We start from the raw sequence: 24604 nt of genomic DNA on the forward strand, positions 1-24604 counted from the left end.
CTATTAGAAATAATAAACAAGTTCAGCAAGGTTGCAGGATACAAGAGCAATATACAAAAATCAGTTTTATTTATATATACTAGCAATGAATAATCTGAATATGAAATTAAGAAAACAATTCCACTTATAATAGCATTAAAAAGAATACTTCAGAATAAATTTAAGGAAGAATTGTAAGACTTGTACACTAATAACAAAAGAACATTGTTGAAAGAAATTAAATAAAACCTAAATAAATGGAAAGACATCCCATGGTCGTGGATCAGAAGACTTAATATTGTTAAGATGGCAATATTACCCAAATCAATCTGCAGATCCAGTGCAATCACTATGAAAAATCCAACTGTTTTTTTGGCAGAAATTAACAAGCTGATCCTACAAGTCATATAGAAATACAAGAAATCCAGAATAACCAAAACAATATAGAAAAAAAAAAGAACAAACTCTTTCCAATTTCAAAACTTTTGACAAATCTACACTATTCAAGACAGTGTGATACTGGAATAAGGATAGACATATAGATCAATGAGATAGAATTGAGAGTCCTGAAATAAACTCATACATTTATGGAAAATCAATTTTTGACAAGGGTGCCAATATGGGGGGAAAGAATAGTCTTTTTCAACAAAGGTGCTGGGACAGCTGATATCCACATGTGAAAGAATTTTGTTGAACTTCTACCTCACACCATATACAAAAGTAGATCAAAGTGGATCACTCAAAGTGGATCAAAGGCCAAAGTAAGAGCTAAAACTGTAAAACTCTTATGAGTAAATCTTCATGACCTTGGATTAGGCAACAGTTTCTTAGAAATGACACCAAGAGCATAAGCAATAAAAGAAAAAAATAGATAAATTGGACACTATCAAAATTAAAAACTTCTGTGCTTTGAAGGACACAATAAAGAAAGTGAAAAAACCCCCATAGAATAGGAGAAAATATTTGCAAATCATATATCTGATAAGGTACTTGTATCAGAATATATAAAGAACTCAAACTCGACAATAAAAAGACAGCTCAATTTAAAATTAGGCAAAGGAATCTGCAGCAACATCAATGGACCTAGATATTCTCATACTGAGTGAAGTAAGTCAGACAGACAAAGACAAATATCATATGATATCGCTTACATGTGGAATCTAAAAAAAGGGTACAAATGAACTTATCTACAAAACAGAAATAGAGTTACAGATATAAAAAACAAACATGGTTACCAGGGGGTAAGTGGGGGGAGGGATAAATGGAAAGATTAGGATTGATATAAACACACTACTATATATAAAAGAGATAACTAATAAGGACCTACTGTATAGCACAGGGAGCTCTACTCAATACTCTATAATGGTCTATATGGGAAAAGAATCTAAAAAAGAGTGGATATATGTATATGTATAACACTCACTTTGCTGTACACCTGAAACTAACACAACATTGTAAATCAACTATACTCCAATAAAATTTTTTTTTTTTTTTTTTTTGCGGTACGCGGGCCTCTCACTGCTGTGGCCTCACCCCTTGCAGAGCACAGGCTCCGGACTCTCAGGTTCAGCGGCCATGGCTCACGGGCCCAGCCGCTCCGCGGCATGTGGGATCTTCCCGGGCCGGGGCACAAACCCGTGTTCCCCGCACTGGCAGGCGGACTCTCAACCACTGTGCCACCAGGGAAGCCCTCCAATAAAAATTTTTAAAAAATAAAATAAAATTAGGCAAAGGATCAATTAAACATTTCTCCAAAGAAGATATACAAATGGCCAATAAGCATATGAAGAGATGCCTAACATCATTAGTCACTATGGAAATGCAGAACAAAACCACAATGAGCTACCACTTCATACCCACTAGGATAGCTATAATTTAAAAAGACAGACAATAACAATTCTGGTGAGGATGTGATACCCTGATTCACTGCTGGCAAATTGTAAAATGGTGCTGTTGCAGTAGAAAACAAGCTGGAAGTTCCTCAAAATGTTAAACGTGCAGTTACCATACGATCCAGCAATTCCATTCCTAGGTAGGTAGGTAGGTAGGTATATACATAACCCAAGAGAAATGAAGACATACATCCACACAAAACTTGTACATAGATGTTCATAGCAGCATTATTCAAAATAGCCAAAAAGAAGAAACAAGCCAAATGTCATCAACATGGATAAACAAAAGGTGGTATGTCTCTCCAGTGGAATATTACTCAGCCGTAAAACTAAATGGTACATCCTATAACATGGATGAGCCTTAAAAAACATTATGCTAAGTTACAGTTGGATGCAAAAGTTTACTTGTTATATGATTCCATTTATATGACATGTCCAGAATAGGAACATCCACAGAGACAGAAAGTAGATTAGTAGTTGCCAGGAGCTGGGAGGATGGGCAATGAGGAATAACTGCAAATGGGTACAGGGTTTCTTTTTAAAGTGATGGAAATGTTCTAAAATTTTTTGTGGCAATGGCTACACAACTTTATGAATATCTAAAAACCACTTAAGTGTACTCTCTTTTTGGTGACATTGTTACTATGTCTTTTAAAAATGTTGTAATTGCAGTAAAATACATATAACATAAAACTTAACATCATAACCATTTCTAAGTGTACAGTTCAGGGGCATTAAGTACATTCACAGAGTTGTGCAACCAGCACCACCACCCATCTCATCTCCAGAACGCTTTTCATCTTGCAAAACTGAAACTCTGGGCTTCCCTGGTGGCGCAGTGGTTGAGAGTCCGCCTGCCGATGTGGGGAACACGGGTTCGTGCCCCAGTCCAGGAAGATCCCACATGCCGCGGAGCGGCTGGGCCCGTGAGCCGTGGCCGCTGAGCCTGCGCATCCGGAGCCTGTGCTCCGCAACGGGAGAGGCCACAACAGTGAGAGGCCCGCGTACCACAAAAAAAAAAAAAAAAAAAAACCTGAAACTCTGTACTCATTAAACAATAACTCCCCATTTTGCCCTCTCCCCAGCCCCTGGCAACCATCATTCTACTTTCTATCTTTATAATTTTGACTACTCTAGTCTTTTTCAACAAAGACTACTCTAGGTGCCTCATATAAGTGGAATCAAATAGTATTTGTCCTTTTGTGACTAGCTCATTTCTCTTAGTAGAATAGCCTCCAGGTTTATTCATGTTGTAGCGTGTATCAGAATTTCCCACCTTTTAGCCCTTTGAATATATATATGTACCACATTTTGTTTATTCATTCATCTGTTAATGGACATTTGGGTTTCTTCCACCATTAGTCCACTATTGTGAATAATTCTGCTATGGACATGATTATACAAATACCCGTTTGAGTCCCTGCCTTCAATTCTTTTTGATATACCCAGAAGTGGAATTGCTGAATCATATGGTAATTCTATTTTTAATTTTTGGAGGGATTGCCATACTTTTTTTCAGCAGCTGCAGCATTTTATGTTGAATTGTACTCTTTAAATGGGTGAATTTTATGACATATGTTTCACCTCAATAAAACTGTTATTAAAAATATGAGTAGTACCAACCCTCAAGGAACTTATAATCTAGTGGTGGGAAAGGAAAAAGTTCATAAATATCCACCCTTAAAGGTAAAGTAAGTGATGAGAGAAGTTCAAATTTCTTTGGTGATTCAAAGGAAAGAGATTATTTTTGGTTGGATGAGTCAAGAAAAACTTCAAGATAAAGATATTTGAAGAAATATTTAAAGAAAGATCAAACTAAAACAGTGAAATTGGAGAAGTTGAACCACCCAGCTGGGAAAGGGAAAAGAAAAGTGAGAAATATTTTTTAAAAAGGCAAGAAGGGGGCTTCCCTGGTGGGGCAGTGGTTGAGAATCTGCCTGCCAATGCAGGGGACACGGGTTCGAGTCCTGGTCTGGGAAGATCCCACATGCCGCAGAGCAACTAGGCCTGTGAGCCACAAGTACTGAGCCTGCACGTCTGGAGCTTGTGCTCCGCAACAAGAGAGGCCGCGACAGTGAGAGGCCCGCGCACCGCGATGAAGAGTGGCCCCCGCTCGCTGCAACTAGAGAAAGCCCTCACACAGAAACGAAGACCCAACACAGCCAAAAATAAATAAATAAATAAACTAATTATTTAAAAAAAAAAAGGCAAGAAGGATGGAAAATGTAGAAAAATTATTCGATGGCAAAGAGGTTGCTATTTCTTTCCCACACCATTTCATTTTCTTCCTGGGCACATAGAAGCCTGTACTTTCTAGACCTCTGGTATCCTGGTAGGGCCTGTAACTAATTCTGGTCAAGGGAATGGGGAAGAGGGTGGTGTGGGATCACGACTGGCCCCTAAAATCACCCACAAAATCCTTCATTACCACCTGGGTATAGAGGATGCAGAGAACAACTCTGAGGCTTTGGAGGAGACCCTAGAGCAGATACTGGCCTGCAGGTTGCATCCAGCCCACTGCCTGCTTGTGTACTGCTGGTGAGCTAAGAATATTTTTACATTTTAAATAGCTGAAAATGAAAGAATAAGAATATTTTGTGACACAGGAAAATTATATCAAATTCAAATTTTAGTGTCCATAAATAAAGTTTTACTGGAATCAATCACACTGATTTGTTTTTGTATTGTCTATGGCCGTGTTTTTTCTTCAGCTACTTTAATTATAAAAATCTTTCATGTTCTCAAAAAAAAAAAAAAGGAAAACCAGAAGGCAACAGTCTAGTACAGAAATATACAACCAGAAGATATTACCACCAACCAGGTCCGACAACTAAATCATGTTGGGGATTCTGAAAATAAAAGCACACTAATACAAAGTAGTAAACCAGTGGTTCTTATATAATTAGGGATGGAAAAATGAGTCAGTAGGCCTGGAAAACACCATTCCTGAAAAAGAAACACTGTAAGAATATAAACCATAACTCTACAGTAAAAAGCAACCAGGACTTTCCATTCAGGCATGGGTGAATCTAAAAAGGTGGTGATGCCATCTACTGATCACATGACCTTTTAAGGAACTGTAAAAAAGCATAGAAACAGTAGGTAAAATGTATCTACATCTCATAAAATTAAAATTTCTCTGGCTAATTTATCTTTGTATTTACCTTTCTGCTTAAGACATGGAGGTCAGAAGTAACCCACAATGAACAGAGAACCATAGAATATTAACTATTCTTGAAAGCATAAAAACCAACTATAATCCTTACATATGTTCCTTAAATTATCACCAAGTATTATTAAGTGACCTCTAGTGAACACCTGTAATCATTAAACCACAAGTCAAAGTCTCTGTGACTGCTTTCAGTATCATACTCAACTGAGAATGCAAGACAAAACTGGCCAACGGGACTTGTTAATTTCAGAAATCAAAGTAACTAAACTTTTTAATAGCCACAATTTAAATGTAGAATGTAAGGTTTTAACGATTTCTATCTTCCATATTTTTAACAAGCCATAAAATTGTGCTACGTTTTCTGGTTAAAGTGATTGCAAATTTGGACTCTAAGGTTAAATCCTGGAGGTTAATTTTATATCAGGTCTGTATTAGCCACATTATAGCTACAATCCACTATCCTTTTTACAGAAACCCTTCCAATTTAAGACTCTGCAAGTTGTATACTGCCAAAAATGCCCATGTAGATTTATAAGAGCAGTGTAATATTGATGTACCATATTACTTCCATGAATTCTTAGCTATCTTGCCTTGCTTGATCCTAACAAAGGTTGTAAGAAGCTATGAAATGCCGAAAGACAAAAGGCCCAAAGCCCGAGCTCCCAGTAAATCAATAGGCCGTCTTAAAAGTGTCTTCTGTAACAAGGCTCATACTGAACTCCACTGACACCAGATCTCCCCCTGTGACACCCAGGACTCTCCTCCCTTGATATGTGCATGAAAGGTGAAGAAGGACAACCGGAAATAATTTGTTTAGGATCTGTATCTTATAAAACATCCTTATCGATTAATACAATGACATCTTTTATATTAAAGAAAGTCAGTACAGCATAATCCAAAACTATCTTTAAATAGTACATTTAAGGAAACTAAGCCAAAAGACTGTTGCATTATGATTTAATCTAATTGCACAAAAATTTGAAATTACAACTCCTCTAGATTTCTAAGAAGAAGGTTATGCATGCCTCCATATTCAATTCTGCATTGTTACATTTAAACCAGATAGTGAATTTCACAACATGATGGATCAATTTAGAATTTCCATGCAACACCTCAAATTATATAAAATGGAAGCAATTTTTAAAGCTTTGTGGAATGTTTAAAGTTCTACTTTGTGCTAAAGTTTTTTGGGGTTTTTTTGTTTGTTTTTTTACCAGCAACTTTGGATTATAATGTATCAGGTGGCTATACTTTAAAATGCTGATCACTGAATATCGTGGACTTTGAACTGGCTTCTACTCCTAAAAATGTATCACCACTTAAGTAGACAACCAAAAATTCCCTTCACTTCAAAAGTCTCAAATTGTGTTTCTTACAAAATAAGATTTGTGTAACAAACTGCCTTCTATGGGACCAGAACTATGGTAATAGTGGGTTCAACCATGTTAGTGGGTTCAATTATGTTAATATTTTATTTTCAAAAGCACTTTACAAGAAAATGTAAGTATGGCTTCCAATAGGAATGTTATACCTGGACTTGATTGGTACCAAGCTCAGATTTTAGTTTTGCAAGGAAAAACAGGCTTTCAGGTTAAACAACAATTTGTAACCAAAACTTTAATCCCAAGGATTCTCACAAAACATATTACAAATGACAGCATGAAAAAAAATCTTGCACAGTAACTCAAAGTTCAGCTCTACAATGTACCCTTAAACTAACAGGACATTGGTATATTGAATAGTCTCAAATTTCCAAATAATATTACAAAGAGCTATGTATTCATATACAGCAATCACAGAAGGAACTTATGACCTAAAGCAAAGGTAAACTAACTTTCTTGAAACTTCTTAGATTCTAAACCCACCGGACAACCTCTTGTCCAGGGTGAAGACTAGTGGAATTTTTAAACCTCTAATCTAGTTTAAGGGTGCAGCTTTTATTTTTACCTGCTGGCTTGTGTTCACAGCAGCTTTTAAAGACTGCTTGCTTAACTACAGCTGCATAGCCCAGCTACAGAAAGTCTTTTCAATTTTTGCCAGTTTTGTTTCCATAATATTAAACATCACACTTTAGCTGGACAGGAGTTAGAGGTTTATTATCAGTCTATGCAAGACTAAAAATTCAAAGCAAATTCAATTTTGCATAAGGGAACATTGTAAAGTAACAATTCTTGATATTACATGCCTCATATAATCCATTTCAAACCATAGAGAATTACATCTTTATGTGTCACTGTTCCAAGAGACAAACAAATGTGAACAGCTAAAACATTTTAAAAATGCACCAAACTTACGAAGTCTCAAACAAAACTTGAATTTTCTGTACATACTCCTGTCAAATGAAGTTATTTCCTGTGCACCACTCCTCTTGCAAACTGGTCTTCTATTTCCTTTCATTTGACCTGGATCGGCTAGGAGACCCAGAGAAAGATCAGGACGGCTTGTGATTTCTCTCCTGGGACAGTGATCTCTCTCTTCTCCTATATCTAGAAAGGGACCTCCTCCGGCTGCGGGAGAAGCTTCTCCGTCTTGGAGATGTGTGGTGAGGTGGAGGACTCCTCCTCCGATAATCATCTCGAGGGCGACGACCCCAAGAACGAGGCGGCCCACGATTTCAACTTCTCTTTTCCCCATTCGACAGTTCTACTCTTACTCGGCGGCCACATAGTGTTCTCTCATCTAGCTCTTGGACAGCATCGGCTGCATCTCGGGATCTTCAAATTCAACAAAAGCGAAGCCGGGAGGGTTTCTAGCAACCCACACACTTCAGAGTGGTCCACAATAGCCAAAAGCTTGTTCCAATTCAGCCTTGTTACCATTGTTTCCGAGATTACCTACATAAACTTTACAGTCCAACGGACAGGAATCACGATGCATTTCAAGATCTCGGGTTAGAAACGCGAAGGCTCAAATCCACGCACCCTCAGCTGGGTCTTCCCGGTCCCCTCCCGCCTGGCACCCGCAGATGCTCTCGCACACCCGTCGTCCACGAAATTGCTCTATGGCTGTTTTTGTCCTCAATAGCAGAGTTGAGTAGTTGCAACAGAGACCATATGGGCCCAAAAGTCTAAAACATTTACTATCTGGAACTTTACAGAAAAAATTTGCTGACCCTTATTATCCAGGAGGATGGCAGAGCCTCTACTTGGAAAGAACCTGGTTCTAGAATTACTGTGGAGTGAGGAGGAAAATGATCTTTATTGTGCTAAGCCACTGAGATTGTTATTTGTTACAGCAGCAGGTTACCTGTTACCTAACCAACCCACTGTGGATGTTTTGTGAAAGACATGTATATATAACTCTTCTACACTTTACAATGACTAGCTTTGGGATTGTCTTTTTTTTTCAATTGAAGTTTAGTTGATTTACAATATTCTTTAGTTTTAGGTGTACAACATAGTGATTCAAAATTTTTATAGATTATACTGGATTTAAAGTTATTATAAAATATTGGCTATATTACCTGTGCTGTACAATATATCCTTGTAGCTTATTTATTTTATACATAGTAATTTGTGCCTCTTAATCCCCTGTGGCAATTGGTTTTGAATAAAGAATGTTATCAATAATAAGAAATCACTGATTTAGTTTCTCTGGAATATATTTAATTTTTAAATTGTATTAAATTATTTAATATAATATATATATTAAATTATTTAAAACATTTAGGTTTCCAAATTTACTAAGCATCTGCATTTCACTCAGTAACAAGAGGGCTGGATAACTCTCACTATTGTAGCAGCTTGTATCCTAAACTTTGGCCTGGGTAAATAGGAGGTAGAGTTGGGGGTTCAAAACCCTGGCCTCCTAGCTTTCGGTCCCAAGCTGAAAATTCCTACCATGTAGAGATTATAAACTCACAGGGACAATAAGGACTAATGAGAAGTTTATGTGAAAGTGCTTTGTAAAGTATAATGTCATGCAGGTGATATCTCAGAACTGAACACAGCGGGGAAGGAAGGCCACCTGGTGAAGATGGAGCAGAGCTCCTCGGCGCTCACCTCTCAGAGCAGGTCTGCTGAAGGACCGCTGGCGCTCCAAACAGCTCATAATCCAAACCACAAAGTGGGCCAGACTAGTGCTTTTTAGAAGTGTCTTAGCTATAACTTTAGATCTTCTTCAATTCTATAAACTGATACTTTTCATTTAATCACTGAAACAAAATATACATGAAAACAATATCTATTTCTTTCAAAAAGTTCTTAGCTACTAACTTCTATTTTCACAACCTTGTGGTCTCAAAGTTCTCAAGAACAAAGGGCTGAAAGACCAAACTTTTCACTGTTGGTAATTATGTTTTCATAGGTATATATTGCATTTACATTGAATTTAGTTTCTTAATTTTTCCTCATTAAACACACACAGACAGGGACCAGGAGTCCTACTCCTGTACCAAATCACTGCCTTTAACTGCCATGGAATTAAATCTAGTCAAGAACCTCTTCTACTCAGAGAAGTAAATAAAGGATAAGGGATGCTTTGACTACTGGTTCTGCAGTGTTTGGTCAACTGCAGTCTTCTCCCCTTCTGACAGCCCTGAGAGTCCAGGTGAGGTGGGAGAATGTGAACTTGCAGTTTGTGCCGACCTGATCTGAGAACATAGGCTTATGGAAGTGCAAAGTTGGGCTCATCAGGGCTGGGGTTTTGCCAGGGGGCATAATGAAAGGATGAGTCGTGGCATTTGAGGACATTGGTAAGAGAGTAATTGAAGTGATGACTGGAACTGAAAACTGAATAGAGAAGAAAGTAAAGATAGGGGGAGCTGATCAAGTAACACATGTACTAGTTAGAATAACCGAGAAAGGGATGTGGGAAAATACAAGGTTGTGGTGAAAAAGTGAGATTTCACATTTCAGAGGTGGAGAAATGTTCAGGGTAAAGACAAGACCTACGGTGAAGCCATAAGTATGGGTCACAGAAGTGAAGTGAGGTGAGCGTCGCTGGATCTGAGGAGGTGAAGGAACCCAGAAGCAACAGGTCTGGGTTATTCAGGGCTGAATTATTCACACAGAGGATGAAGACAACCAGATGGCAGCAGGATTTGGGCCACAGAGGATAACTGTGAGCCAGGTACTAAAATGAGGGCAAAGCAGGGGAGCACTGACAGTAATGAGGAGGGATAAAGTGATACGACTGGATGGCAGGACCACAGAGGAGAGTGTCCTGAAAGGGGTAATGGTCTGAGAGGGGAACTGGGAAGTGACAGTGAGGTCCATGGAGTGTGGGAGAAGCAACAGCATTCTCTTGACAGGGCTGCAGGAGAAGCAGGTGCCCAGGGTAAGCCAGGTTTCAGGCAGGAGACAGAGGGGGAGCCATTAGTAAACCAGATGAGGCTGTGGGCGTGTTCCAGAGGACACAGGGTGCGGCGGGAGGCTGTGTCACAAAGAAGAAGTGCAGAGCAGGATGTGGATAAACATGAAGAAGGGGGAAATGACAAACTCTCTCACTTTATTTTTATCCACGTTGTCTTCTATACAGTTTAAATGCTTTTTCAAATATTTTTCAGAACAATGTGGGGTATACTTAAAAAAAAACAACCTTAAACTTTTAAACATTCCATGCTAGACACAAACCTGAAGTATTTTTAAAAAGCTCACAATAAGGAAACAGGGAAATTCTCAAATGATGGTTGACAAACAAAATTCTGATAAACTTAAAACTTTTACTATTATTTTGCATTAATTATTCTTGGCTTGAAGGAATACAAGGAAGAAGAAAGGGGTAAGTACATAACTGGGAACAAATATTGGTGTTGCTGAAAGAGTATAAAAAAGGGATACTCATAGTTCTTTGTCACACTATTTATGCATCTCCTTAAAAAGTCACAAGTGAACAGAGTCAGTGCTAGAGGAGCACAATGTGTTTGCGTTAAAGACACACTATTTTATTCCCAAACTTGACTGAAACCACCACAGACTAAGAAGATGTAGAGAGGGCTCTTCCCCTCCAAGCTGGGTTGGTGTTAGAGAGCTGGGTGAGGGTTAAGAAAGTTGATGCTTTTAGTAAACTTTGGACCTCCTCCCCCAGAAGACTGTATATAAGCTAATACATATAACATTTCACTTACTATTTCAGGAGGTTTGGAATCTACCCAAGACCATTCTTGGGCCAAGACTAAGAGAAAGTGAAGTTTAGGAAAGTGGCCTGAAGAAGGCAATCAGAGAGCTACCTTCTGAGGAAAGAAGACATTTTGTTTGAGAAATTTTCTAGGGGAAGAAGTAGGGAAGCCACTATTTCAGAGTTCAGATGAATTTGAGGATAGTGGTTTTGAACCAGGAGAAGCGAATGGATGCAAGGACCAGAAAGATATAGCCTTCATTCCAAATCCCTAGCTATAGGAGTGACAGCACACACTTTGAAATGTGCAACATATTAATAATCATTGTTGGGAAATCCAGGAATGAGAGACATGGAAGAGGTAGAAATGAGTTAAAAAATGCCCAGAGTCTGGAATCAGACAGACCTACATTAGACGACTTGGGTTTCATTAGCTCACTGTTGAGAAGGTTAGTGTTTCTAGGCCTCACATATAAAGTAAAGATCGTTCATGGGCTGGAGTGAAAATTAACTTAGCTAAAACAAGTGATATGTTTGGCAAACAGCCTGGCACCTGGTGGCCCTAAGCAAATGGTAATACTTTACGTGTGCAGATTTGGGGAGTGACATTACCCATGTCCTTACCGAGAATGCCAACAGAAGAGATGGGCCGTGCCAGTGCTGTTTTCCAGGATGCTCCAGAGGGAGTGGACCACTTATTTGTGGTCCTCTCCGCCAAGAAACAATATTGCAGGGCTCTAGCCTGCCCTGATCTCTGAAGGTACACATACAGCTCCTTTTCCTTCTTGATGCCCACCTCATAGGGATACTGGACAGCGGCCTGGACTGCACGGATGGAAGTCTCCTGAGAAAGGCACCCAGGGTGCTGCTTCCGCATCTTCCGAAGGGCTTCACTGAAAATGGTGTCCATGTTGGACAAGCTCTGGATCGGCTTGTTGTAGATTCTACGGGATTCTAGAGATTGATCTGAAAGAAATAAGAAAGAAAATTTGGAAATGTTACATATACCAAGGGAATATGTGTATATAGCAATAGTAATAACTTGTTCAAATTCAAAATATGAAATTAAATACTATTCATCAAGATATTTAATGTAACACTAATACCAAAATCTCCGACATCTTTGCAACTTAGTCCCATTAGACAGAATTTAATAGATTCAAAGCAATTTCCAGTTACCTAATTGAGGCATAAAATTACACTTTCTTTTTACTTCAAGGCCAAGATAATATTATGATAGATTAATTATATCAATCTGCCAGTGAGCTTAAGGAAAATCGTTCTGAGTTAATGATATTTTAGGTTCAAAATAATTTTAACTCCATTCTTAACAGTAACAAAAACTTTAAAATATCTAGAAAAGGAGACAGTGTAATATCGGCACAAGGATAGAGATACAAATCAATAAAGAGAATTGAAAGTTCAAACATAAATCCTTATAATCACTGCCAATTGATTTTCAACACAGGTGCCAAAACAATTTAATGAGAGAAAGGAGATGCTGCAGACAACTGGATATCCACATGAAAAAAACAAACTTAGATCCTTACCTAGCACCATATATAAAAATTAATTCAAAATGGATCATAAATCTAAATTGAAGAGCTAAAACTATAAAATTTTCTTAAAAAAAAAGAAAAATCTTTATGACCTTTGGTTAGGCAAAGTATTCTTAGCACAATCCATGAAAGAAAAAAATCAATAAGTTGGACTTCATCAAAATTAAAGACTTTTGTACTTCAGAGAACACCATTAAGCAAATGAAATGAAATGATAAACCATAGACTGGGAGAAAATATTTGTGTGGTAGGCAAAATAACACCCTCCCCAAATGTCTACTTCCTAATCCCCAGAACCTATGAATATATTACCTTACATGGCAAAGAGACTCTACAGATGTGATTAAGGTTAAAGACCTTGAAATGTGAAGATTACCGTGTATTATCCAGGTGGGCCCAATCTAATTACATGAATGCTTAAAAGAGGAGAGCCTTTCCCAGCTGGAGTGAGAGAGGAAGAGTCAGAGAGATGCAACACAGGAAGGACTGGCTCCATGGATGACAACCTGGCTTTGAACATGGTGGAAGGGGGCCAAGAGCAAAGGACTGCAGTGACCTCTAGAAGCTAGGAATGGCCATCAGTTTACAACCAGCAAAAACATGGAGACCTTGGTCCTACAACACAAGTATGAATTCTGCCAACAACCCGAGTGAGCAGTAAACAGATTCTCCCTTAGAGCCTTCAGAAAGGAGTGCAGCTGCTGACACCTGGGTTTAGTCCAGTGAGACCCCTACCAGACTTCTGACCTATAGATCACTAAGTAATACATTTGTGTTGTTAAAACTGCTGAGCTGGTGGTAATTTGTTATCAAGAAGTAGAAAATGAATACAATTTGCATACAGAATATCTAATTAAGTATTTGTATCCAGAGTATATAAAGACCTCTTATGACTCAATAATAAGAAGGCAAACAACTCAATTTTAAAATGGGTAAAAACTTGAGTGGATATTTCACCAAAGAGCATATACAAACAGCTAATAAGCAGTGAAAAAACATTCAGCATCATTAGTCATTAGGGAAATGCAGATTAAAACCACAATGAATGTGGTAGGCAGCCTCTAAGTAATGGGATGTCGTTTCTGAGATTAAATGACAAAAAGATTCTTGCTCTCTCACTTGCTCGCTCTGAGGGAAACAAGCTACCATGGGTGAGCTGCCCTCCAGTGAAGCCCATGAGGCAAAGAACTGAAGGAGGCTTTCAGCCAACAGCCAGTGAGGAACCGAGGCCTTCAGTTCAACAGACCAAGAGGAACTGAATTCCACTAATAGCCACTTGAGTGAGCTTGGAAGCAGATCGCTCCCCAGTCAAGTCTCCAGGTAGATACAGTCCCCCCTGCAATACCTTGAATGTAGTCTTTTGTGAAACCCTAAACCAGAGGGCCTAGCTAACCACACCCAGATTCCACAGAAACTGTAAGATAGGAATAGTTTGATTTTAAGCAAATAAATTTGGGGATAATTTGTTATGCAACTATAGATAACCAACACAGACCCACTAGAAGGACTATCATCAAAAAGACATGACACAGAATGTTGGCGGTGATGTGGAGTACCTGGAACCCTCGTGCGTTGCTTGTGAGAATGTAAAACAGTACATTCACTTTGAAAACAGTTTGGCAGTTTCTTAAAAAGATAAACATAAACTTACTGTTCGACCCAGCAATTTCACTCCTAGGAATCTACCCAAGAGAAATGAAAATGTGTAAAACTTGTATGTGAATACTCACTGCAGCATTATTTATAGTAGCTCAAAACCAAAAACAATGTGAATATCTGACTGATGAATGGATAAAGAAAATGTAGTATAGCCATACAATGAAATACTATTCAGCAATAAAAAGGATCAAACTGGACTTCCCTGGTGGCGCAGTGGTTAAGAATCCACCTGCCAATGCAGGGGACACAGGTTCCAGCCCTGGTCCAGGAAGATCCCACATGCTGCGGAGCAACTAAGCCCGTGCACCACAACTAATGACCCTGCGCTCTAGAGCCCAAGAACCACAACTACTGAGCCCACATGCCACAACTACTGAAGCCTGCGTGCCACAACTTCTGAAGCCGGCATGCCTAGAGCCCGTGCTCTGCGACAAGAGAAACCACTGCAGCGAGAAGCCCAAGCACCGCAACAAAGAGTAGTCCCCGCTCACTGCAACTAGCGAAAGACTGCGCACAGCAATGAAGACCCAATGCAGCCAAAACTAAATAAATAAATAAATAAATTAATTAATTAATTAATTATTTTAAAAGGGACTTCCCTGGTGGCACAGTGGTTAAGAATCCACCTGCTGATGCAGGGGACACAGGTTCGAGCCCTCATCCAGGAAGATACCACATGCTGTGGAGCAACTAAGCCCATGTGTCATAACTACTGAGCCTGTGCTCTAGATCCTGCATGCCACAGCTACTGAAGCCCGGGTGCCTAGAGCCCGTGCTCTGCAACAAGAGAAGCCGCCGCAATGAGAAGCCCACACACCACAATGAAGAGCAGCCTGCACTCACCTCAACGAAGACCCAACACAGCCAGGAAAAAAGAAAAAAAGGATCAAACTAATGACACATGCTACAACACAAATGAACCTTAAAAACATTATGCAAGCTGAAAGAAGCCAGACGCAAAAGATTACATATTGATGTGATGTAATTTATTTTAAATGTCCAGAAGAGGCAAATCTATAGAGACAGAAAGATCAGCTGTTGCCTGGGGCTGGGGGTGGGAGTGGGGGTAAGCTGCAAAAGGGCAGAGGGAAATTTTGGGGATAGTGGAGAAGTCCTAAAACTGATTTATGGGGATGGTTGCGCAACTCTAACTCAAAGGCAAATTATGCCTCATCAAGGCTGTTAAAAAATATCTAGCAATGAATTTGTTAAGAAAGGTACAAGACCTTTATGAAGGCCTATATAACATTTTATTGAAGAACATAAAATAATACCTTAATAAAGAATGACCCCATGTCCCTGAATATAAATATTTAATAGCATAAAATAAATATTTTCCATATATTATATATGAATTTCTAATCAGAATCCTTGTGGTCCTATTTTTTTAAATAACTCAAAAGAATTATTTTAAAGTTTACATAAAAGTATAAATGTGTAATAAATTTATTTTTTCTAAAATAGTTTTCTAAAATAGTATTCCAGAAACTGTTTCCTAAAAAGTGCTACTATCTCTTAAAAAATAAAGCAATATATCAAAAATGTACACCTTAGTTAATTAGACCAGAAACCTACCAGAGCTTACAAAGCAGTTTCACTATAAAAAGACAGATGAATGTGAGCCAGTCTGGCATTAGTATGTTACTATGTGTCCAAGGGAGAGTAAGGTTTGGATATAATCATGTGCACAAGGAAGAACTGTATCTGTGAGGCATTGTATAATCTCAACCTTTTTTTTTTTTTTTAACCTAGTTGGCAAGAACATTTCCTTAATGCTTGATTACTATGTAGAATTGAAAAAAATGGATTTTTTTTTTTTTTTTTTTGCGGTACGCGCGCCTCTCACTGTTGTGGCCTCTCCCGTTGCGGAGCACAGGCTCCGGACGCGCAGGCTCAGTGGCCATGGCTCACTGGCCCAGCCGCTCTGCGGCATGTGGGATCTTCCCAGACTGGAGCACGAACCCGTGTCCCCTGCACCGGCAGGCGGACTCTCAACCACTGCGCCACCAGGGAAGCCCAAAAGAATGGATTTTTAAATTAATGCTTTCCCATATAAGAATAAGATTCAGGAAAGGAGGCAAGATGATGAGTAGCAGCATGTGGTCCCTGTTATTGTTGGAAAAACATGAACTCTACCCAACAGGCTACCAATTACTTGCTCAGTTAACCAATGAGTTACCCAATCCTTTATGGGAAGGCAAGCTCAGTGCAGAAGGATGAAGACCTTTCCAGGGCCTACAGCTGATTTAATTCCCTGGTGGCTCAAAAGAGAGACAAGAACAGACAGTGAGGAGAGGACAGTGGGTAGAAGACAAGTGGAAGAGGAAAGGAGGCAGAGCTGTCAGTGTTGTGGCATCTGACAACAGGTGGCTGTTGCAGACTTTCCTGGGACAGAGCATAGCTGGGTTTGGGATATCTTAGAGCTGGATCTCTGTCCTTGTGACACTACCACCAGCCCCACCATGACAGGAGCTGATTCTCAACATCATAGCACACATCAGGGTTATTTGAGGAGTTTAAAAAGTTTGGATGCCCATGCCCCACTGTGAACTCAGTTAAGAATCTTTAAGGGGGCTTCCCTGGTGGCGCAGTGGTTGAGAGTCCACCTGCCGATGCAGGGGACACGGGTTCGTGCCCTGGTCCAGGAAGATCCCACGTGCCGCAGAGCGGCTAGGCCCATAAGCCATGGCCGCTGAGCCAGCATGTCCGGAGCCTGTGCTCCGCAACGAGAGAGGCCACGACAGTGAGAGGCCCACATAACGCAAAAAAAAAAAAAAAAAAAAAAAAAAAGAATCTTTAAGGGTGGGGCCTGGGCATGAGTATTTTTTTTTAATTCAATAGTTGATTTTGAGGTATAGCCTCTGGGAGGTCCAAGAGCAGAGCATATGTCAGCCACTGTATCAAGGACAGATGCAGCTCCTGGCAACTCTAACCTGGGCCAGAGATTGAAAAGAGATGAGAAAGAAAAAAAGGAAGAAAGTGGTCCAGTGGTTAAGACTTCGCCTTCCAATGCAGGGGGTGTGGATTCAATCCCTGGTTGGGGAGCGAAGATCCCACATGCCTTGAGGCCAAAAAACCAAAACATAAAACGAAGCAATATTGTAACAAATTCAATAAAGACTTTTAAAAAAAATGGTCCATATCAAAAAAAATCTTTAAAAAAAAATGAAGAAGAAAAAAACTGAATAGTGTGCAGTAATTTTAGCCAATTGGCATATTCCTAGTATTCTGGGGATACTCAGAACCTCTGAGACTACAGATGCACATTTTGGGAGCCCCCCAGAGCACTTGTTCCGACCAGCCTAGGGCCAAACTAAGCACATCCACTGGAGAGTGCTGGATCAGGGCACAAACATTAGAAGGTTTTTTCCTGTCAATTTCCTATTCCTTTTGTTCTGTGGCTGTAACTGAAGGATGCTATTATCTTAAAACTTCACTTTATTACTACAAAATATATTCAGAATTTCCACTTTGGGTCCACAGGTATGGTGTTTTCAAAGTGTATTTCTTATACAGCTGGTAGTTTTAGAGTCTTGGTAGTTTTAAAGTCACTCAGCTGTAACTACATAATAAGAGAGGCAAGTGTTGAGCAGGTCAGCACCAGCATTAGCTGCCAGGAACATGGGAAAGTGAAGAACTAATTAATGATTCAAATATGCTTATAATTGAATTCTTTCCCTGACCCATTCACATTTTTTTCTTAATTCTTTGAAGTTTTCTAAGGCAGAAGTTTTAATTAAAAAAATAAAGGACTCAGATGCCCAAAGGAAGAAAAGGAGGTGATTATTTTCCCTCTTTCCTTTCTAGTAAACTAACAGGAAGAGATTTTCTCTGCCTAGGATAAAGAGAGACATAATGTGCAGTTTACAGAAATGGTTTCCTAAGACATAATGGACTCTCTTTTCTCTAACTCTCATAAACAGTAAGCTGTCTCTCTCATAGAAGGGCTGCAAAGGACAAACATAACAACTGCATTTTTCCAGGCTTGAGGGGGGGTCCCTAAAGAAGTGGGGTACATAAAAAAGAAGCCCAGTTTAGACGTGTGCTCAGGCTTCCTAGGTATGGCAGTGTCACTCTGCTTTTGTGAAACATGTTTATATAAATGTTCCCAGACAGTAAAAATAAATTACAAAGCGCAAAAGATAAAATGAAGAGAAAGACAGATGTAACCACTAAGATTTTTTTTTAAGCCACAAAATCTAAACAGATCAAGGTCTTTGGGCAGAATAAGAATCGCTAAAAATGGCTAACACAGCCCAGTGCAGTCATAGTAACAGGACCAGAGTTCATTACAGGGACAAAAACAGAGCACTGGGTTCCTGAGTTGAGGCTCCCACTTCTATGTCCCCTGTGCCCATCTTTGACTAACAGTACACATTTTCAGCTTATGCCAGAATCATGCACGTGGGAACAAGGAGTTCTTACTCAGTTTGGGAACAAGCAGGCTGCTGGCCAAATGCAAATAAATAGCATTTTACAGGACCCTCCCCTCCCCAGTTTAGCCAAAGCAATCTGGTTTGGCCAAGTGATTTTGAATTGCTCTGCTAAATCCATTGCACTGCAGTAGTCTAAGAGGCTTCATGTAACAAAAGCATTAAGATACATGAAGCTAATTAACTTCCACAGTCAACTCTCCAGGATGCGTGTTAAGTTTGTAGAGAAATTTGCAGCTACTTCCCAAATCACATTTTTAGATATATATGTTAACCTCCTACAATCCCCTCCCACCCATAACTGGCTCCAAAACTGCTGATTGCAACATTGACCATTGGAAATTTCCTTCCTTCTCAACTTCTTTATTGGATGTGGAAACTAAATAAGTGCTCTTAATCTTTTCCTTTTGTTATTTTTTTAAGTCAACATTTCAGCAGTGGGGGTGGGGGAAGTGATGCGGAGTGAGAATAGGCTGAATTAATGAAATATTTTTACAAATGGAAAAAGAGAATTCAAAAATTTTACAGGTACTTTTAAAACTGAGATATAAATCACATCAGTAAAAGTCACCATTTTAAAGTTTGTTAATTCAGGAGTTTTTAGTATAATCACAAGGTGTGCAACCATACATGTTTGTTTTTTAACCATGCAGAACTGATTTACTAATATCTTTAAGACAGCAAGTAGTGTTTGCATGTAAAAAGTCAAAGCTAGGAAAAGTTATCTCCATTCTCACTCTTGTTCTCTGTACATCGGTGGTTCTCAAAGTGTGGTCCCCAGAATACAGCATCAACATCGCCTAGGAACTTGTTAGAAATGCAAATTGGGCCCCATCCCAGATGTACTAATTCAGAAAGTAATGAGTGGGGTCCTATAATCTATGTTTTAACAGACCCTCTAAGTGATTCTGATGCACAGTAACGTTTGAGAACCGTTCCTCTAGATCAAGACAATTGCACTAGCTTCACTAGCTATAGATTTGTAAATGCACATATATTTAACATCTATCTATATATATATATATATATTTTTTTTTTTTTTTTTTTTTGCGGTACGCGGGCCTCTCACTGTTGTGGCCTCTCCCATTGCAGAGCACAGGCTCCGGACGCACAGGCTCAGCGGCCATGGCTCACGGGCCTAGCCACTCCACGGCATGTGGGATCTTCCCGGACCGGGGCACGAACCTGTGTCCCCTGCATCGGCAGGCGGACTCTCAACTACTGCGCCACCAGGGAAGCCCTACATCAATATATTTTAATAAAAAGTATTTTATATTTATACATTCATATTTATAATAAACATCAGTACTATTTATATCATATATTTATAATAAATATCTGTACTATTTATATCATATATTTATAAAAAATATCTATTATAAAACATAAATATACATTTTTATAATAGATTTTTGTGAAGCCTGTCCTTCAAATCAATCCATCAATTTTGTCTGCCAAATAACCACAGTCTAACAGCTATATTTAAAAGCAAACAAAGGAAAAAAAGAAAGGAAAAGCACAAGACCTCAAATGAAAATGAAATGCAAAATATGTAAGCCTAGCTAAGCTACACATTTTGTAAGATAATAAGTGTAAATGTAGATAAGATTCTCTGAGCTAGTCCTTCATTGATCTGCCCGATTTCTCTACCTTGTATCTCTAGCGTTTATCTATTACAGGGCAGCACCAAGAAATCATAGGATTCTAAACAGTGGAACTCATTTTTTTTTTTAAGTAAAAGTTCCAGAGTTTTCCTTGGGATTCTAAACCCTAAACCTCAAAAGGGACACAGTAGAGCTGCCCAGGTTGTAGCAAGACAAAAAAAAACTGGAGCCCATAGGGTCTCAGAATACAGTTTGAAATCAGCTTACTTTGTTGAAACATTTCCTTTCATTGATGAAGAAAATAAAGCCCCCAAAGCTGATTTGTTAGGGTCCATATAGCTATGGGTTAAAATTATAATCCAGGCCTCCTGACATCCAATCCTAAACCTATTTCTCTACTAGACTGTACCCCTTCCACACTGGCCAGGCATCCCTTTTTCCTTTGGGTAAATTTAATGACTCAGATAATAGGAAAAGATAAACATTAAAAAAAAAACAAAAAACAAAGGTCTTCTCTACCTACCATCCAGATACAACCACTGTTAAAAATCTGTTATATCTCCTTGTTTTTTTTCTGTATGTAAATATGCATATGAACACACACACATTTGTGCAACTTCCTATCTGGTTGTTTTTTCTACTTAATATTACATGTAAGCATTTTTCCAAGCTCTTCAATTTCCTTTAAAAATGGAAGTTTTAATGGCTGAATGGGGTTGCTTCACTGAGATCTATCATCTTTTATGCAATTAATCCCTTAGAATTAGATATTTGAGTTGTTTCCAACATTTAATAATGATAAATAAAGCTTCAGTGAGTATCACTGTATACAAATCTTTGTGTACTTCTGTGATTATTTCTCTGTGATAAACGTCTGAGAATAGAAATAATAAGTCAAAACATAAGAACAAGCTTCAATACATGATTGCCCAATTGCCGTCTAGACAGGCAGGATATACTACAAGCTGTTTAATAAGTGCTTATTTAAATTCAATCTGAGCATATTATTTTTTCTATCTTTGCTAATTTGCTTGGAAAAAATTAGTGTCTTTCAAATCATGAATGGTTTTATATTAATCACCAAGTTTAAAAAGCATTTAAGAATTAAGCATATACTTACTATATGATCCAGCAATACTACTCTTAGGTATTTACTCAGGAGAAAGGGAAATATAATGTCTGCAAAGACTTGTGTACACCCATAGTGAAAACAACCTAAATGTTCATCAACTGATAAATGAATAAACATATTGTGGTATATCCATACTATGGATTATTATTCAGTAACAAAAAAAGAATAAAAAATTAATACATGAAAGAACATCATGAACCTCAAAAACATGCTAAGTGAGAGAAGCCAGACACAAAAGACTACATGCTATATGAAATTCTAGAAAACAAAACTATAGTAACAGAAAACAGGCCAGTGGTTGTCTGCGGCCAAGGGCAGGGGAGAGAATCTACTGAAAGAGGCATGACAATACTATTTAGGGTGATAGAACTATATCTTGATTGTGGCAGTGGTTATACAACTGCAAATGATTACAGAAATTCATCGACCTCTTCATTTAAAATGGGTGAATTTTATTGTGTGTAAATTATACCTCAAGCTGGAAAAATCCAAACAAAAGCAAAAATCATTTAAGAAATTCTGGGGGGAAAACAACTTATTTTCATTTTTGTGTATTTTCTTTAAATTTTTATCTGTCACAGACCTACTAGAGAATGGACTTGAGGACACGGGGAGGGGGAAGGGTAAGGCTGGGACAAAGTGAGAGAGTGGCATGGACATATATACACTACCAAACGTAAAATAGATAGCTAGTGGGAAGCAGCCGCATAGCACAGGGAGATCAGCTCAGTGCTTTGTGACCACCTAGAGGGGTGGGATAGGGAAGGTGGCCGGGAGGGAGACACAAGAGGGAAGAGATATGGGGACATATGTATATGTATAACTGATTCACTTTGTTATAAAGCAGAAACTAACACACCATTGTAAAGCAATTATACTCCAATAAAGATGTTTAAAAAACAACAACAACAAAATTTTTGTCTGTATTCATAATACTCTATGTAACTATAAGTATAGACTATATGTAAGTTTGTATTTAGACATTTTTATATCACAATTTTACATTTCTACAAAGTTTTCATGATTATCATTTAAAATAGTTATACATAATTGTCCAAAACCCAGAACCATTCTCCTATCGCTAACAGGTAAATTACCAAATTTTAAAGCAAATGATTCCTCCTCAATATTTGGATGCCACCAAGTGGACAAACTGTAATATTACTTAGATTGAGTAGACCTTTTTAGAAATTTAAAAAAATAACAATTTAGTGTTTAAAATTTTAATGTAAAATTAATTTTTAAAACTAAATAAATTTTAGTAATTAAAACAGATGCTTTTATAAGTGTACCAGACCATGATGCTCATCTATCTCTTGTAGTAACTTAACTCTCAAATCTGAATCTCTGGAAATCAGTCAAAGAAAAGAACTTCTGTCAAAATCAGGGCCTTTACAAACTAAAACTACAGGTGTAAATGATAGACATGGGTCTCTCTTAAGCCCCAAACCAAAAACCATTTAGGGACCTACAAATGCAAATAGCCTTTGCTGTAGGCCAAATGACTTCCAACAAAACAATAAGTGCTTCCAGGAGGCACAATGAAACCAGTGATGAAACTGTGGTGAAGATTATCTGGAAAGCAGAGAAAGACAGCAGGAAACTCATTCCCCTTTGGGCAAAGCCTTGCTAACTCTCTTTAGAGTCACCAGTATTTTCTCCTTACAGTTCCTGGCCTTTCCAGTTCAAGCTTTTGCTATTGAAATGAAACAGTAACTGGTTAGAGCCACAAAAAGAAAGATTATTTCAGGGAAGTGTTTGGTCCCTGCCAGGGTGGACAAAAGAAGGACTTTTTCAAAAGAAGCCTTTGAATGACACCTAGCCATTACCTACCACCAACCGAGGGAGATGAACACTCTGCCTATAGCCCAATATTCCTCCCAATTATTTTTTCTGATGCACTTTAACCCTCTCCATCTTGCTGCCAACCTCCATAAATCAAAAAGAAACATTTTTTTAAAAAAAGAAATCTAGGAATGCCACTCCAAAGAACTCTTAAAGGAATGTCATGAGTCCATAAAGTGAGAAACCAGTGAGAGAGAGAAAACGTAGCTCACTGAGACAGAACCATGGCTTCATTGTGGTAAATTATAGAGCTTGTCTTCTAATGGCTGAAATGTTTGTTTGCTTGGTTTTTCTTAAATTTTAGTTATGTTTCTTAATAGAAGATACACTCATTCAATAAAAATTCAAAAGGTACAGAAGAATAAAAAGGGACGTCTACTTTTAACTGCTTCTGCTGGCTGGTCAGCCCCATTCCCAGAGGCAACCATCAATCCTCTCTTGTGAATAGTTACAGAAGTATCCTGTACAGAGACAGTTACATATATACACTCTCCCTATATAAACATTCAATCCTATCCCCCCTTTCTTGTTACACAAATGTTGCACCACTGTACACAATGATGCGTTTTTCATTTAACCATACAATACATCATGGCATTCATACCATGTCAATACATAGAGTTTCTCATTCATTTTAAAACTGTATTTGCAAATGAAGCAACGGACAAAGGACTAATCTCCAAAATAGGTCATGGAGCTCAATATCAAAAAAACGACCCGATTAAAAAATGCGCAGAAGACCTAAATAGAGATTTCACTAAAGAAGACATGCAGGGCTTCCCTGGTGGTGCAGTGGTTGAGAGTCCGCCTGCCGATGCAGGGGACGCGGGTTCGTGCCCCTGTCTGGGAAGATCCCACATGCCACGGAGCGGCTGGGCCTGTGAGCCATGGCCGCTGAGCCTGCTCGTCCGGAGCCTGTGCTCCGCAACGGGAGAGGCTACAGCAGTGAGGGGCCCGTGTACCACAAAAAAAAAAAGAAGAAGAAGACATGCAGATGGCCAAGAGGCACATGAAAAGATGCTCAACATCACTGATTATTAGAGAAATGCAAATCAAAACTACAATGAGGTATCACCTCACACCAGTCAGAATGGCCATCATCAAAAAATCTACAAACAATAAATGCTGGAGAGGGTGTAGAGAAAAGGGAACCCTTTTGCACTGTTGGTGGGAATGTAAATTGATACAGCCACTGTATCAACCTCCAGTATGGAGGTTCCTTAAACAACTGAAAATAGAACTACCATATGACCCAGCAATCCCACTCCTGGA

The 24604-nt window shown here is 38.7% G+C and overlaps 1 protein-coding gene and 1 pseudogene across 3 annotated transcripts in view; both read right to left on the bottom strand.

The window, feature by feature from the left end:
- EHHADH (enoyl-CoA hydratase and 3-hydroxyacyl CoA dehydrogenase) overlaps positions 1–24604 on the bottom strand; it is a 51833-nt gene that overhangs the window by 3371 nt on the left and 23858 nt on the right. For 2 of the 3 annotated variants that reach the window (XM_067738320.1, XM_067738318.1), the window contains one exon: positions 11725–12064. In XM_067738320.1, the coding sequence (XP_067594421.1) occupies positions 11725–12064 (340 nt within the window). Of the gene's footprint in view, positions 1–11724; positions 12067–24604 lie in introns of all 3 variants that reach the window. The other variant, XM_067738319.1, reaches the window with a different exon arrangement.
- Positions 48–11659, bottom strand: LOC137224997 (serine/arginine-rich splicing factor 3 pseudogene; annotated as a pseudogene).

This window comes from Pseudorca crassidens, chromosome 5 (genome assembly GCF_039906515.1).
Source record: "Pseudorca crassidens isolate mPseCra1 chromosome 5, mPseCra1.hap1, whole genome shotgun sequence".
Classification (NCBI taxonomy): domain Eukaryota; kingdom Metazoa; phylum Chordata; class Mammalia; order Artiodactyla; family Delphinidae; genus Pseudorca; species Pseudorca crassidens.